The 13,700-nt window shown below is 42.3% G+C and overlaps 1 protein-coding gene across 1 annotated transcript in view; it reads left to right on the top strand.

Moving 5' to 3' along the window:
* Positions 1-2,422: 2,422 nt before the first annotated feature.
* kdm7ab (lysine (K)-specific demethylase 7Ab) overlaps positions 2,423-13,700 on the top strand; it is a 44,143-nt gene continuing 32,865 nt past the window's right edge. The window contains exon 1 of the mRNA XM_063000101.1: positions 2,423-2,520. Coding sequence (XP_062856171.1) covers positions 2,423-2,520 — 98 coding nt within the window. The remainder of the gene's footprint in view (positions 2,521-13,700) is intronic.

Below are 13,700 nucleotides of genomic sequence, written 5' to 3'. Positions count from 1 at the left end.
TGGACTGCGTCCCAAACCGCATACTCACGTACTAAAAAGTATTATAAAATAGTACGCTACGTCCTTTAGTGTAACTATGGTAACATATCACCGCGTACTAGTTTGGCATACTATGTAGTATGGAAGTATACTAGATTTTAAACCGGTCTACTTTTTAATCGTGCCGGATGTGTGTACAACAGCGAGCTCAGAGAGACTCGGTTGGACTCCAGATCAACTCTCACTTTGCTCAGTGTAGGTAGCATTAAGACATTAAAGCACGGCGGCATTAATAATCCCAGCTCTTACCTGTATGAAGAGGAACAGTCGTTATTATCCATGACCGCGTGTCGCACTGTTATGTTTTGCACCCAGCGTGTAACTGCATTGTTTACAAAGTATGAAAACAAAATTCCGATTGGCTCAAGTGAAAACGAGACGACGCCCCGAAACAGTCCTCTGATTCTGAACTTTTATTCACTTCAGGCTATAACACAACATTTACACCAGGTGGCGCTCTCCATCTCTAAATAGAGTGATTATGTTTACCAGATGATGCGTTCCTAGGTTTTTCAGGGACGCCAAGTTGTTTGCTGACGCTTAAACGTGAACCTGCCTGTTGGACATAACGTTCCAAAATCACAGACATCAGTATGGAGCTCATACATTCTTTCATTGTCTGCTTTATCCTATTCAGGGTCGCAGTGGGTACGATTCAATGATCAAGAGGCAGAAAACACACTGGACAGGTCACCAGTCCATCACAGAGCAAGTTCAGGATCCTCAATTAATCTGACTGCATGTCTTTGGACTGTGGGAGGAAACCGGAGCTCCAAGAGGAAACCCACACAGAAACTCCACACAGGAAGGACCCTAAACGCTCCACTTGGGAATCAAACCCAGCACATTTTTACTGTGAGGCATGAGTGAATTTGTCTCTAGGAAGTGCTGCCCATTCAGCTAAAAAGCAATAGATGTTGGATGAGAAGACCTGCTGTTGAGACTGTTGAGAAGATTAAACTTGTCAAGCCAGATGTTTATGCGACCTTGCCCCGTGCCAGATGTTCATGCGACCTGTGCCACTGTGGACCTTTTATGAACTGTTTTCATAGTTAAATGATTCGTCATATGCAACTGTTTGCAATGGGCATGTCCTGATACTTTTAACCATATTGTTTGTAATTTCATCTGAAGGTGTTGTTTTATTTATTCCTTTATTTTCACTAATTGGTTTATCCAGATCAGGGTAACAAATGCAAGGCCTGGAGAATCTTTGCTGTGTGGCAGGGGGCATTGTCCTGCATAAAAATTGCTGGCTGATATGAAATTTGTTGAGGGGGCCCAAAATGTTTTTTTGTACTGGGGACCTTGAGCTCCTAGTTACGCCACTGGTTAAGGACCTTGCGCAAGGGCCCAACAGCTGCAAACCTGGCAGTGGTGGGGCTTGAACCAGCAACCTTCTGATTACTAGTCCAGTACCTTAACCACTAAGCTACAACATCCCACTCTGTATTATTGTTATTATATTATACCATGTTAAAAAATTAAGTTATATTTTAACTACTGTTAGTGCGTAAAACTAATATTATAAAACGGATAGTTCCGGTCCTAAAATCTGATTGGCTGAGCCGCGTTCGAAGCCGTTGTAAAATCCCCGATAAACGCACACCTATGACCACCTCACATCATTCCATATTAATACGCCACTGAAAAGAAAAAGTTAATGTTATTTTCGCCCTCATGTTGCCTAGCAACACTGTTAATCGAACTACCTGGCGTCGCGGAAGAATGCTTTATTGTAAGTTTATACACAATAAATACATTTATGAATTAAACATTGTTGTATTTATTGTATTTTATGTTGACCGCCGTTTTATAAAAGCAATAAGCCACTCGAGACCGTGCGTTACTGCTATGATTTTAGCACGGGAAAGAAGTTTTAGGTCATCCCCCGTGCTAAAATCACAGTAACGCACGGTCTCTCGTGGCTAATTGCTTTAAAGAGCTCATTATAAATACAGCAGCTGTTGGGGTTTTGGTCGCACCACGCTTGTTCTGGATGACGTTGTTACTACGTTTATTACGTTCGTTACGTGCTTCCACCAGATGCTGCCCCTCACTCACAGTTCCACTCCAGCGTCATAAAACGTCGCCCCGCCCCTCTCAGCTGACTGCTCTGTGTTTTTAAATGGAAGCCGCGCCTTCCTTTGGTTGGCCCCTCCCCTGTCGCCTTTCCGAACAGCATTGTTTAATTTGAAGCCACGCCTTGTCGTGATTGTCCCCGCCCCCTTTCTCCAAACTGATCACTACAGATGGGACTGAACTCTCCCTACAACGCTGCATTGTTGGCTTGGTAGCCACGCCCACTCCGTTCTGTCCCCGCCCCTCTCTGCTGGCTGGCCAGCCAGTGCGTTTGGGGACAGCTCAGTCAGTGTAGACGAAGATGGCGACGGCTCCGCTTTACTGCGTCTGCCGGCAGCCGTACGACGTGAACCGGTTTATGATAGAATGCGACATTTGTAAGGACTGGTTCCATGGCAGGTGAGTCGTCGAAGCGTGTTGAGGTGATATTCTGGAGAAAAGGGTTGGAATTCGTGTGGAGGTTTGCTGTTTTGTTGTGTTGGTGGTGCTCACGGTGTCAGTAGTAGTAGCAGTGTGTGTGTGTAATAGTAAGAACCAGCGCATTACAATCACTTCATGTGTTTGTGTTGTTGTTTCTGATTACAACTCTGATGTTTTGTTCAGTCTCATTATTTATACACTGTGGATATGTTGGCTTTGGTCGCGTTTTGTTTTGCTTTCGATACTTTTCTCGTCTGGACTGTCAGCATCATTTGTTATGAGAACAAAATCCAGCCTGGCTAAGTGGCTAATCTATCAGCTAACTAGCATTGTAGCATTAAGATGGCAAGATAAGCCAGCTTACCACTTGCCTCAATTTACAATTTACTCAATTTACAGTTGAGAGCCTAATTTCCTTTAAACGGTTTAAGTATGATTTTGTGTGGTAAAGTTTTACACTGTTGAGTTTTTCCATCACAAAAGAAGTGAACCTAAGCTTTTACAATTGTCTATCTTATGTATTACATCTTTATTCTATTTATTACCTGCATGTATTGTACAGTAATACTTAAATACCACTTAATATTTTTCAATGTGCCTTGAACTGCTGTAATGCTTGTCTATCTATCTAGCTATTTAGCTAATTGATCTATCTATCTGATTCACTGCTTATTTACTATGGTAAACATTTCAGTGTTGGCTGTTCTGCTCCAGCTGTGGCACTTTTCTTCTCGTGTTCTTTGCCATGGTTAACTTCTTAACGTGTCACAATAATGAAATCGATCAAATCTGGTTGCATTTAATATGAAATAATAATAGATTCGGGTTGATTACATAACCCTGGATTCCACTCACAACTATCGGAGCTCAACTTGGTTTTGTTTGATTAATTTGCAAGCTGCTGATCCTGCTGCTCCTTTCTCCTCTTTTTATCTGTACATAGATAACAATGACTCAAGTGTTTGTTTACATTTCTCTCATCTGACTGTTCTTAGCTGAGCATGTATTTACTAGCGGCTGCTTTCTGATGGTTTGGAGCAGACTGTTAAAAGTTGCACACGTTGTGGTATTGTTGGTGTACTGGTGTACCTGTCCTGCTGAAGGGGGCACCAAACAAAGAGCAGCCCTTCACTTCACACATTCACCGGGTTTCTCTTTCTGTTTAAATAATTACGTGGTTTGCACGCTGCACATCACATACAGTTAGTAAAAGAACCGATTGCAAGTCGTTTTCGACCGGGAAAGGCCAGATGTTTGCATACAATCGCTGTCCGAGGTTTTTGAAACGCTGAGTTGTTTGGTGTGTTTGATTGGCAGCTGCAGGGGGGAGTGAGGGGGGAGAGGACGTTTAAATACCCCATTTTGCAAATATAGGCACGTGGTGGGAGCCGCCTAGCGGCCGACTAATGACACGCCTTTTAAAGGGCCAGACACCCTCTGAATCTGATAAAAACCAGTGTGCGAGCACAATGTATATGTGTAACTATTCTGTTTATACACAGTGGCAGGTAAAGTGGGAGGTCTGAGACCACTCGTAAAATGCCTTTTTTCACTTTTTCTTGAATTGCAGTGCTCAAATGTGACATCATTCTATTACCAGGTTAATTTCGGGTTCAATTCGAATCTTATAATTCGACACACCTGATAATAGCAATCATGACCCTAAAGCAACTTAAAAAAGCCGTGACCGTCACATAAAGTTCTGCTGGATCCCAGGACACTGTGGCATTAAAGGAAATTAACAAGCAGACCTGCCAGCAAAGCAAGCAGTAACACCCCCAATCCAACAATGCCCCTACCTGCCATCCGATCTCAGATCAATTATAGAAGCATACACCACAGCAGCTTGTCAAAAAGAATGGGAAACTCATACCACCAACAAACTCTACGAGATCCACCCTACCGTAAAAACTGATAAAGCTCAATACCCCAAAAAACGATAGGAACAATGTATCTATACAAGATGCCTCATAGGACACACCAAACTGACCTGCCATCCCCTACCTGCCATCCGATCTCAGACCAATTATAGAAGCATACACCACAGCAGCTTGGCAAAAAGAATGGGAAACTCATACCACCAACAAACTCTACGAGATCCACCCTACCGTAAAAGCGGATAGAACTCAATACCCCAGAAGCAATGGGAACAAGTATCTACTCAAGATGCCTCTTAGGACACCAAACTGACCCATACCTACTTGCTAAAAGGAGACCAGGCCCCTACTTGTCACCTCTGTGGATCAAATACGTCAACCAAACGTTGAAGGTACTTGAATAGTAATCAGAAGGTTGCTGGTTAAAGCCCCATCACTACCAGGTATCCACTGTTAGACCCTAAGTAAAGTTTATAGTCACAGTTTTAAGTTGATTTGGTTAAAAGCATTTGCTTAATACTGTACTACATGTAAATACATTTTATACATTAACTTTTATTATTACTTGAACTTAATATTTTTACAACACAAAGCATGAATTGTAATTAATACAAATGCAACATAATCAGAATAGGTGTACTAAAACAACACTGAAGCCAACATTGGTGGTGGGATTATTCAAGTCTGGATGTGTTTAGTCAACTCTGTAGTTGAACACCTGCACAGAATGTGTTTGGCCAACTACAATCCCCTTCACAGACTTAACTATACCCTGACAAAGAGGAAGTACCAGAACATTCTGCAGATACATGCTGTACCCGCTGGTTTGGATTTTCAAGGAGACGGATTTATACTGCTAATGGATAATGACCCAAAACACACCTCAAAGCTGTGGAATAACTACTGTGGACCAAATAGTCAAGATCAAAATAGTCTGACTGTCATGGGGTTTCCTCTACAGTCACAAGGCATAAACACTATTAAGCATTTTATGAATGTGTCTAACTTTGTGACATTACCTTCTGCTTCCTAAATAGTGCTTAGAATCGAGAACTGTAACCATCCAATTAGAGATAATTTGACTACACCTGTTAAACTAAACCACCAAAGATACAGTAAGAAGGTCTGGGAAGCTGTGTACAGTTCTCACTAAGCAAGATGATTGCTTAGAGCCACAGACCCAAAGGTCTTTGCCACCTTGGATCCCAAGTCATTTCTACAAATAATTATAGTCAATGTAATTTCAGAACCACCAACACAGATCTGCCATAAATTAAAAGCTGCTGCAACACAAGTTTTCTACAATCAAGAAAGCAAGCTTTACATGACTATGGGCATCAAGGCTCCTGTAAGATTAATCAATCTTACTGGCCTCATCATTACTGTTAATGTGAACAGTGCTAAAAAGTTAAGTCTGTTCCAAAATTTGGATTCGAACTTTTTAAATGAAATCCAGGGCAGAAGGAATGCCTATATCTTATGTACATATACACATGCACAATACTAGGAAACCATTTTTTTGCATATCCTACCTTGTTTGGAAGCTGGGGTCAGAGCGCAGGGTCAGCCATTTTACGGCACACCTGGACTTTAGAAGGTCTTCTGATTGATAGCCCAAAGCTTTTCCTGCTGGGTTACCACTGGCCCATAGAATAAATGGGGTTTTATTATTGTCATCTTAACTTATGACACATGTTATTTACATTAAATTTTAGCCAAATGTGTCAAAAATCCACTAGAGTAACCATGAATTCTTAGAAAACTAACTGCTAGTAAGAGTTGTTTGCTAAAATTTGTTTTGACTGGTGTCGTTGCCAGGGCAGATTTTAGATTTATTTTAGAGCAATATCTTGTCTAACTGGTACTGCTGTTACGCTCTCAATTGCTTTAGTTTTTAGATATTTTTCTTGTTTTATTCTTTTTAAGGTTTTCATTCTGCTGCTTAACTTCACTAATGGTTTCAATCTCCCACTTCAGAAGGTGCTATCATGGATTCCAGTTATATATTGATCGTTCACGTAGCCCTTCGGATAATTTCCCTTGAATTGAACTAGGTCTTCTCATGGCTGATTTATGTCGATCTTTCTTTGTGGTGTTTCCACACTGGATTGTAATCAGAGTTAGACCATGCCTGATTAATTCACATTCAGTTCTCATGTGAAGGTTGATGTACGGTAGAATGAGGAAAGAGGGTCGATTAGTGGATCGTAACAGCTTGACATGTCTCAGTGGATGGATAAATGAATGGACTGATGGATTTAACTGTACTTAAAAAAACAGGCTTGATGGGTCTAGTGTTTTCCCAGCGATCTAAAGGGCAGGACAGAAGTGGTGGTGATAATCTCACACCAAGATAATACTGTTGTGTGTGTATATATAAGTAATTGAAATGTAAACAATGTCATTTTGTCATCCTCTGACATAGCCAATCACCTGTGTAGATGCCTGTGATGCTGATAACACAGCTGACGTTTAAAATAAGAGGTTTTGCTCCAAAATGTTGCAATTTATTGCTCTATTTAGGTTTCAAGATGCCTCAGTCTTCACACTTTACTGTGGGTTTGGTGAACTTGAGATTATAAACTTAACCCTTTATGTGTATTCGTCTATGTTTTAATGGAAAGGTTCTATGTATGTTAGCAGTTTTGCGTAAGAATGAAGGTGATTGTGGTGCAGTTCATTGCTTGTTTTGTGACTGTTGTTCCGTTCCTGCTGCTTTCAGAATGTTCTCTCTTATTTGATGTAACTGGTGGCGTCTCTTTTACCTTCTTTAGTATTAGTCTGAGAATATGCTATGAAATGTTATGTGATGCACCTGACCAGAGTTCTGACAGAAATGTTTAAGGTATTTCCGGTGACTTTTTACCTTTAATGGAAAGCTCAGCACTCGGGCGCCACAGCTGTGTAACGCGCTATCACACTACAGCTATAAGTTTGAATCTCAGTAGAGCGTCAACACAAACACAGTTGCCCATGATTATGGGAGGGAGAAACAGAGTCCATAATATAAACTTCAGAGCCCCAAAATACATAGTTTAAAGATATTTTGTTTACATGTGATGTGGATATCTGCACCAGAAGTATGATAAATAACGAAAACAAAAGGCTCAGATAAGTATTTCCATCCCCTCTTATTAAGTAGGTCTGCACAAAATAAGAGTCTTGATAGATAGTAGACTAATTCTGACCTTATCGTTCTCTACAAAACAAAACACCAACGTTGCATTGCAAAAATATGTATTAACCTCCAACTCACTATAGAACAATTCATGCTGTTCGCGGAGCCAAATCCACTCAGATTCATTTATTTTTCTCCTTGATTTTACGCTGCACATCAGCGCACAAACCTTGATCGCTCGCTACTTGTTGACGTGCATTTTTGGACGTGGTATCATTAAACCTTTCATCACTTCTCGCGTTTGTTTTCGTGACAGAACGTAGTTTGGGAGACCAGAGAAGCTCGCCTGCGATTCCATTGGTGATAGATGGTGTAGTGTGAAACCCCCTATCGCCGATAAATCGTGTAGTCTGAAATACACAACGACTTGAAAGAGATCCAGAGATTACAAGAGATCCAGTTGTGTAGAATGAACTGTACAGCGACCTGACGATTTGGAAAGTCGTGTAGTGTGAACTTGGCATTAGGAACGTAGATTTGAAAAACTCTTTGAAAAGTTTTTGAGGTGCTTAGTGTTGACATGTATAAAGGGGGAGTTAAATACTGAATGGAAAGATAGATTGGTAAAACAGGGTGTTTTGTTGATCCCTGAGGGTGAAGTTGTGTGCCAGTACAATAAACTTTAAACAGAGTTCCTAAATCATCAGATAATTACATACCTGCATTGTGCAAGAGACATCAGCACAAAACATTAGTGCCTGAGATAAATAAAGAGAAAACAGCCTGTGTTCAGTAGCAGTCATATCCAGTTAATAGAATGTGAAAAGCTTTTTATCTTAAAGTTGCCATTTGCTGTCTCTTTTGAACCATTTATTGCTTGCTTGAGTTTTTTGACACAGCTAAGGATTTTGGGCCCCACCGCTGCCATGCAAACCCTGGAAATATCACACTGTTCAGTCATGAATGCAACATTGTGCATACAGTGGAAGTGCAAGACTGATACTGTCTGTAAGAAAAGTGCTAAAGGCGTCTTACAGTTTACATGTAATTATAATCATAAAAATCTTCATTCATTCATTTTCTTATCCGCTTATCCAATTAGGGTCGCGCGGGGGGGGGGGGGGGGGGGTGCGTGCGTGCTGGAGCCTATCCCAGCTTTTCAATGGGCACAAGGCACACAGTAACATCCTGGACGGGACGCCAGTCCATCACAGGGCAGACCCACACATACACCCACCCATTCACTTTCAATTCAGTGTCTCCAATTAACCTGACTGCATGTTTTTGGACTATGGGAGGAAACCGGAGCTCCCGGAGGAAACCGGAGCTCCCGGAGGAAACCCACGCAGACACAGACAGAACATGCAAACTCGGCACAGAAAGGACCCGGACCTCCACGCCCGGGGATCGAACCCAGGACCTTCTTGCTGTGAGGCGACAGTGCTACCCACCAAGCCGCCGTGCCGCCTTAATAATTGTAAGCCCATTGGACATAAATATGAACTATGATAAAATAAGCCGAGTCTCTAAAAAGATTACTGTTATAAAATTACAACTGCGTCTCTGTTTCTGTCTATGACTCTGTGTTAATTCTTCAGGTTTTTTTGTCTTGTATGGATCTGCTGCTTGCCATCAGCAGGATTAGGCAGTCTAGCCAGAGGCCGGGGCCGGTCTGTTATCTGGCTGTGTTCACAGTACTCTCTGGGGGAGACGAGTTTAGAGGATTAGGAGTCTCTCTGCTATTCATGCCCGATGGTAAAGAAAGGCTCAGCCTAATATCAGTCTTACAGTAGACAGCACAGACTTCACCTGTCTTTGTGTGCATGCGTGCCACTCATACTTTATTTCAGTCTGAACCTGCAATTAAGATTTAATAATTTTTTAAGGCTTGTTATTCTTTAACACTTGCCTATCTTGATCATAGTTAGCCCAATCTCATAGTTAAATCAAATCTTCTGAATAATTATATCACAGCATATGTCTGCGGTGTAATCTGGGCATTACGTGGAAGTATGCATGTGTGTGTGGTGGAAGGGTATGGGGGTGATTGATGGAGGCCCCATTAGCCCAGGGCAAGTACAAGGCCCCATCTATCAATGTCTCTCAGCGATGAAAATGCAGGGGGGAGTTGGATGGTCTTTTGTCTTTTTATTCAAATGTTTCATTTTTAAGGTCCTGGGTTAAATTAAGAGCACCTTTCTGATTCTATAAGATCTATAATGATCCTTTAAGATCTATAATGAAGTTAAGGTAGCGCAGTTTTTTGCTGTACAAGTGAAGGATGGTGCATCATTATTAATTCATAATTGATCATGTCTTTATTGGCAGAGTTGCATTCATGAATTGTTCTAAAAGCCAGCGTATTTGTTCGGTCACTGTCCTAAATACAACAACATTTATGCCGAGACGAGCTGTTTAACAGAACCATTAGCCAAAGTAACAACGTTAATTAGAAACGCACCAATTTAATTTCCCCTGCAGATGCACTATATTGCTAAAAGTATTCGCTCACCCATCCAAATCACTGAATTCAGGTGTTCCAATCACTTCCATGGCCACAGGTGTATAAAACCAAGTACCTAGGCATGCAGACTGCTTCTACAAACATTTATGAAAGAATGGGTCGCTCTCAGGAGCTCAGTGAATTCCAGCATGGTACCGTGATAGGATGCCACCTGTGCAACAAGTCAAGTCGTGAAATTTCCTCACTACTAAATATTCCACAGTTGACCGTCAGTGGAATTATAACAAAGTGGAAGCGATTGGGAACGACAGCAACTCAGATACGAAGTGGTAGCCACATAAAATGACAGAGCGGGGTCAGCGGATGCTGAGGCGCATAGTGCACAGAGGTCGCCAACTTTCTGCAGAGTCAATCGCTACAGACCTCCAAACTTCATGTGGCCTGATTAGTTTAAGAACAGTGAGTAGAGAGCTTCATGGAATGGGTTTCCATGGCTAAGCAGCTGCATCCAAGCCTTACATCACCAAGCGCAATGCAAAGCGTCGGATGCAGTGACCTCAACCTGATAGAACACCTTTGGGATGAATTAGAGCGGAGACTGCGAGCCTGGCCTTCTCGTCCAACATCAGTGTCTGACCTCACAAATGCGCTTCTGGAAGAATGGTCAAAAATTCCCATAAACACACTCCTAAGCCTTGTGGAAAGCCTTCCCAGGAGAGTTGAAGCTGTTATAGCTGCAAAGGGTGGGCCCACATTATATTAAACCCTATGGATTAAGAATGGGACGTCACTCAAGTTCATATGCGTGTAAAGGCAGACAAGTGAATACTTTTGGCAATATGATGTACCTCAAATAACACTGATTCTGTTTTCTGAATGTTTGCCTTGTAAATGTTTGACTAAATGACTTATCAATTGGATAAAAGTGAAAATACATTGTAACTCTTTCTATCTTAATGCTGGCGGCACAGACACTTGGTGGGGCGGCACGGTGGCTAAGTGGGTAGCACTCTCGCCTCACAGCAAGAAGGTCCTGCGTTCGATCTCCAGGTGGGTCGATCCGGGTCCTTTCTGTGTGGAGTTTGCATGTTCTCCTCGTGTCTGCGTGGGTTTACTCCAGGTGCTCCGGTTTCCTCCCACAGTCCAAAGACGTGCAAGTGAGGTGAATTGGAGACACTAAATTGTCCATGACTGTGTTTGATATAACCTTGTGAACTGATGAATCTTGTGTAACGAGTAACTACCGTTCCTGTCATGAATGTAACCAAAGTGTAAAACATGATGTTAAAATCCTAATATAGTGGATAAGACACAGCAATGCTGATGGAGTTTATAAACACCTCAGAGAGTGTTAGACTGAGAATAGTCCACCAATCAAAAATATATCCAGCCAACAGTGCCCCGTAGGCAGCGTCCTGTGACCACTGATGAAGGTCTTGAAGATGACCAACTCAAACAGCAGCAATAGATGAGCGATCGTCTCTGACTTTACATCTACAAGGTGGACCAACTAGGTAGGAGTGTCTAATAGAGTGGACAGTGAGTGGACACTGTATTTGAAAACTCCAGCAGCGCAGCTGTGTCTGATCCACTCATACCAGCACAACACACACTAACACACCACCACCATGTCAGTGTCACTGCAGTGCTGAGAATGATCCACCGCCTAAATAATACCTGCTCTGTGGTGGTCCTGTGGGGGTCCTGACCATTGAAGAACAGGGTGAAAGCAGGCTAAAAAAGTATGTAGAGAAACAGATTGATTACAGTCAGTAATTGTAGAACTACAAAGTGCTTCTATATGGTCAGTGGAGCTGATAAAATGAACAGTGAGTGTAGAAACCAGGAGGTGATTTTAATGTTATGGCTGATCGGTGTATTTAAACAGTTTATCTTTTGTCAAAGGAAAAAAGTAAAAAACAAAATACAAACAGTTGTGATTTTAATGCGAACTGAAACTTGATTGTGCGTTTGACTGTGTTCCAGCCACTGAGTGAAATCTAGCACATGGTTCACAATGTACACATTCTCAACCCACGACAATGTGAGACATTTGACATTTCCCCCACTCACTGAGTTTGTGCATGCACGCCATGAACGCTGCTCTGAAAGGAAGGAAGTCTCAAGCTACTGGTTGCTGATGGTCTTGACCGTGGCTGTTTGAAGTCGTAGAGACCAGCTTCCTTCGCGGCACTTCCTATTCTCATTACCCCAAGCAATGTAAACAGCTTCAGGCCGCCTGCGTCTGGGCACAGGATGAGTGGGATTCATCTTTCCTGCCCTCTTTCATTATGCCATTCTTCCTGCTACTCTGCTGTCTGATGACTGAGCTCTTGTTGTGGACGATTTCCTTCCCGACTTCCGTTAAGAAAGCCGCATTTAACCTGTAGAAGTACCCATACATCACTTCGTATCAGATCCGGGCAGGGTGGTGATGGATGGATTTGTGAGGCCATTGTCAGGTTCTGCTTGGGCTACTTACTCAGATTTCACAATTTTTTGTGGGGCAACAGTAACAATACACCTTTGTTTAACTTTGTATTTAACGCCGAGTGGAGGACCTCGGTGACCTCGGCTGCTGGTGTGAGTTGTGTACGATTTTTGTGCCTCATTAGAAACAAGGATCGCTTCTTGACTGTGAAGTGTTTATGCAGGCCACAGTTTACATGGGTCATGTCTAATTGAGTGTGTTCTTTACCTGCTACCTGCTGAGGTTGTTGTCAACCCAATATTTCTGCCCATTTCATTTTCTTTTTCTCTGGGAAGCTGAGGGCAACTTTTGGTTTCTCCAAAAGACAAACAAGCTACCACATGTTTAGGAATTGCTGCTCTTAGGGCAGCTAAAATGCTAAAGCAACAACTGCCTACACCTGCCTGTGATTGGTCAGGGAAAAGGAAGCTTTCCACAATACAGGACCAGTTATGGCTCTTCTAAAGTGGCATAATGTAGAATAATCACTAATCCAAGGTTTTGTATGAAATATACAGTACACTGATCAGCCATAACATTAAAACCACCTCCTTGTTTCTACGTACACTCACTGTCCATTTTATCAGCTCCACTTACCATATAGAAGCACTTTGTAGTTCTACAATTACTGACTGTAGTCCATCTGTTTCTCTACATACCTTTTTAGCCTGCTTTTACCCTGTTCTAAATGGTCAAGACCCCCACAGGACCACCACAGAGCAGGTATTATTTAGGTGGTGGATGATTCTCAGCACTGCAGTGACACTGACATGATGGTGGTGTGTTAGTGTGTGTTGTGCTGGTATGAGTGGATCAGACACAGCAGCACTGCTGGAGTCTTTAAATACCGTGTCCACTCACTGTCCACTCTATTAGACACTTCTACCTAGTTGGTCCACCTTGTAGATGTAAAGTCAGAGACGATCGCTCATCTGTTGCTGCTGTTTGAGTTGGTCATCTTTGAGATCTTAATCAGTGGTCACGGGACGCTGCCCACAGGGCGCTGTTGGCTGGATATTTTCGGTTGGTGGACTATTCTCAGTCCAGCAGTGACAGTGAGGTGTTTAAAAACTCCATCAGCATTGCTGTGTCTGATCCGCTCATACCAGCACAACACACACTAACACACAACCACCATGTCAGTGTCACTGCAGTGCTGAGAATGATCCACCACCTAAATAATACCTGCTCTGTAGTGGTCCTGGAAGAGTCCTGACTATTGAAGAACAG

Source organism: Trichomycterus rosablanca, chromosome 8 (genome assembly GCF_030014385.1).
Source record: "Trichomycterus rosablanca isolate fTriRos1 chromosome 8, fTriRos1.hap1, whole genome shotgun sequence".
Lineage (NCBI taxonomy): Eukaryota > Metazoa > Chordata > Actinopteri > Siluriformes > Trichomycteridae > Trichomycterus > Trichomycterus rosablanca.
Note: the sequence above shows the minus strand (reverse complement) of the source record. Positions and strands in the feature narration are given on the sequence as shown.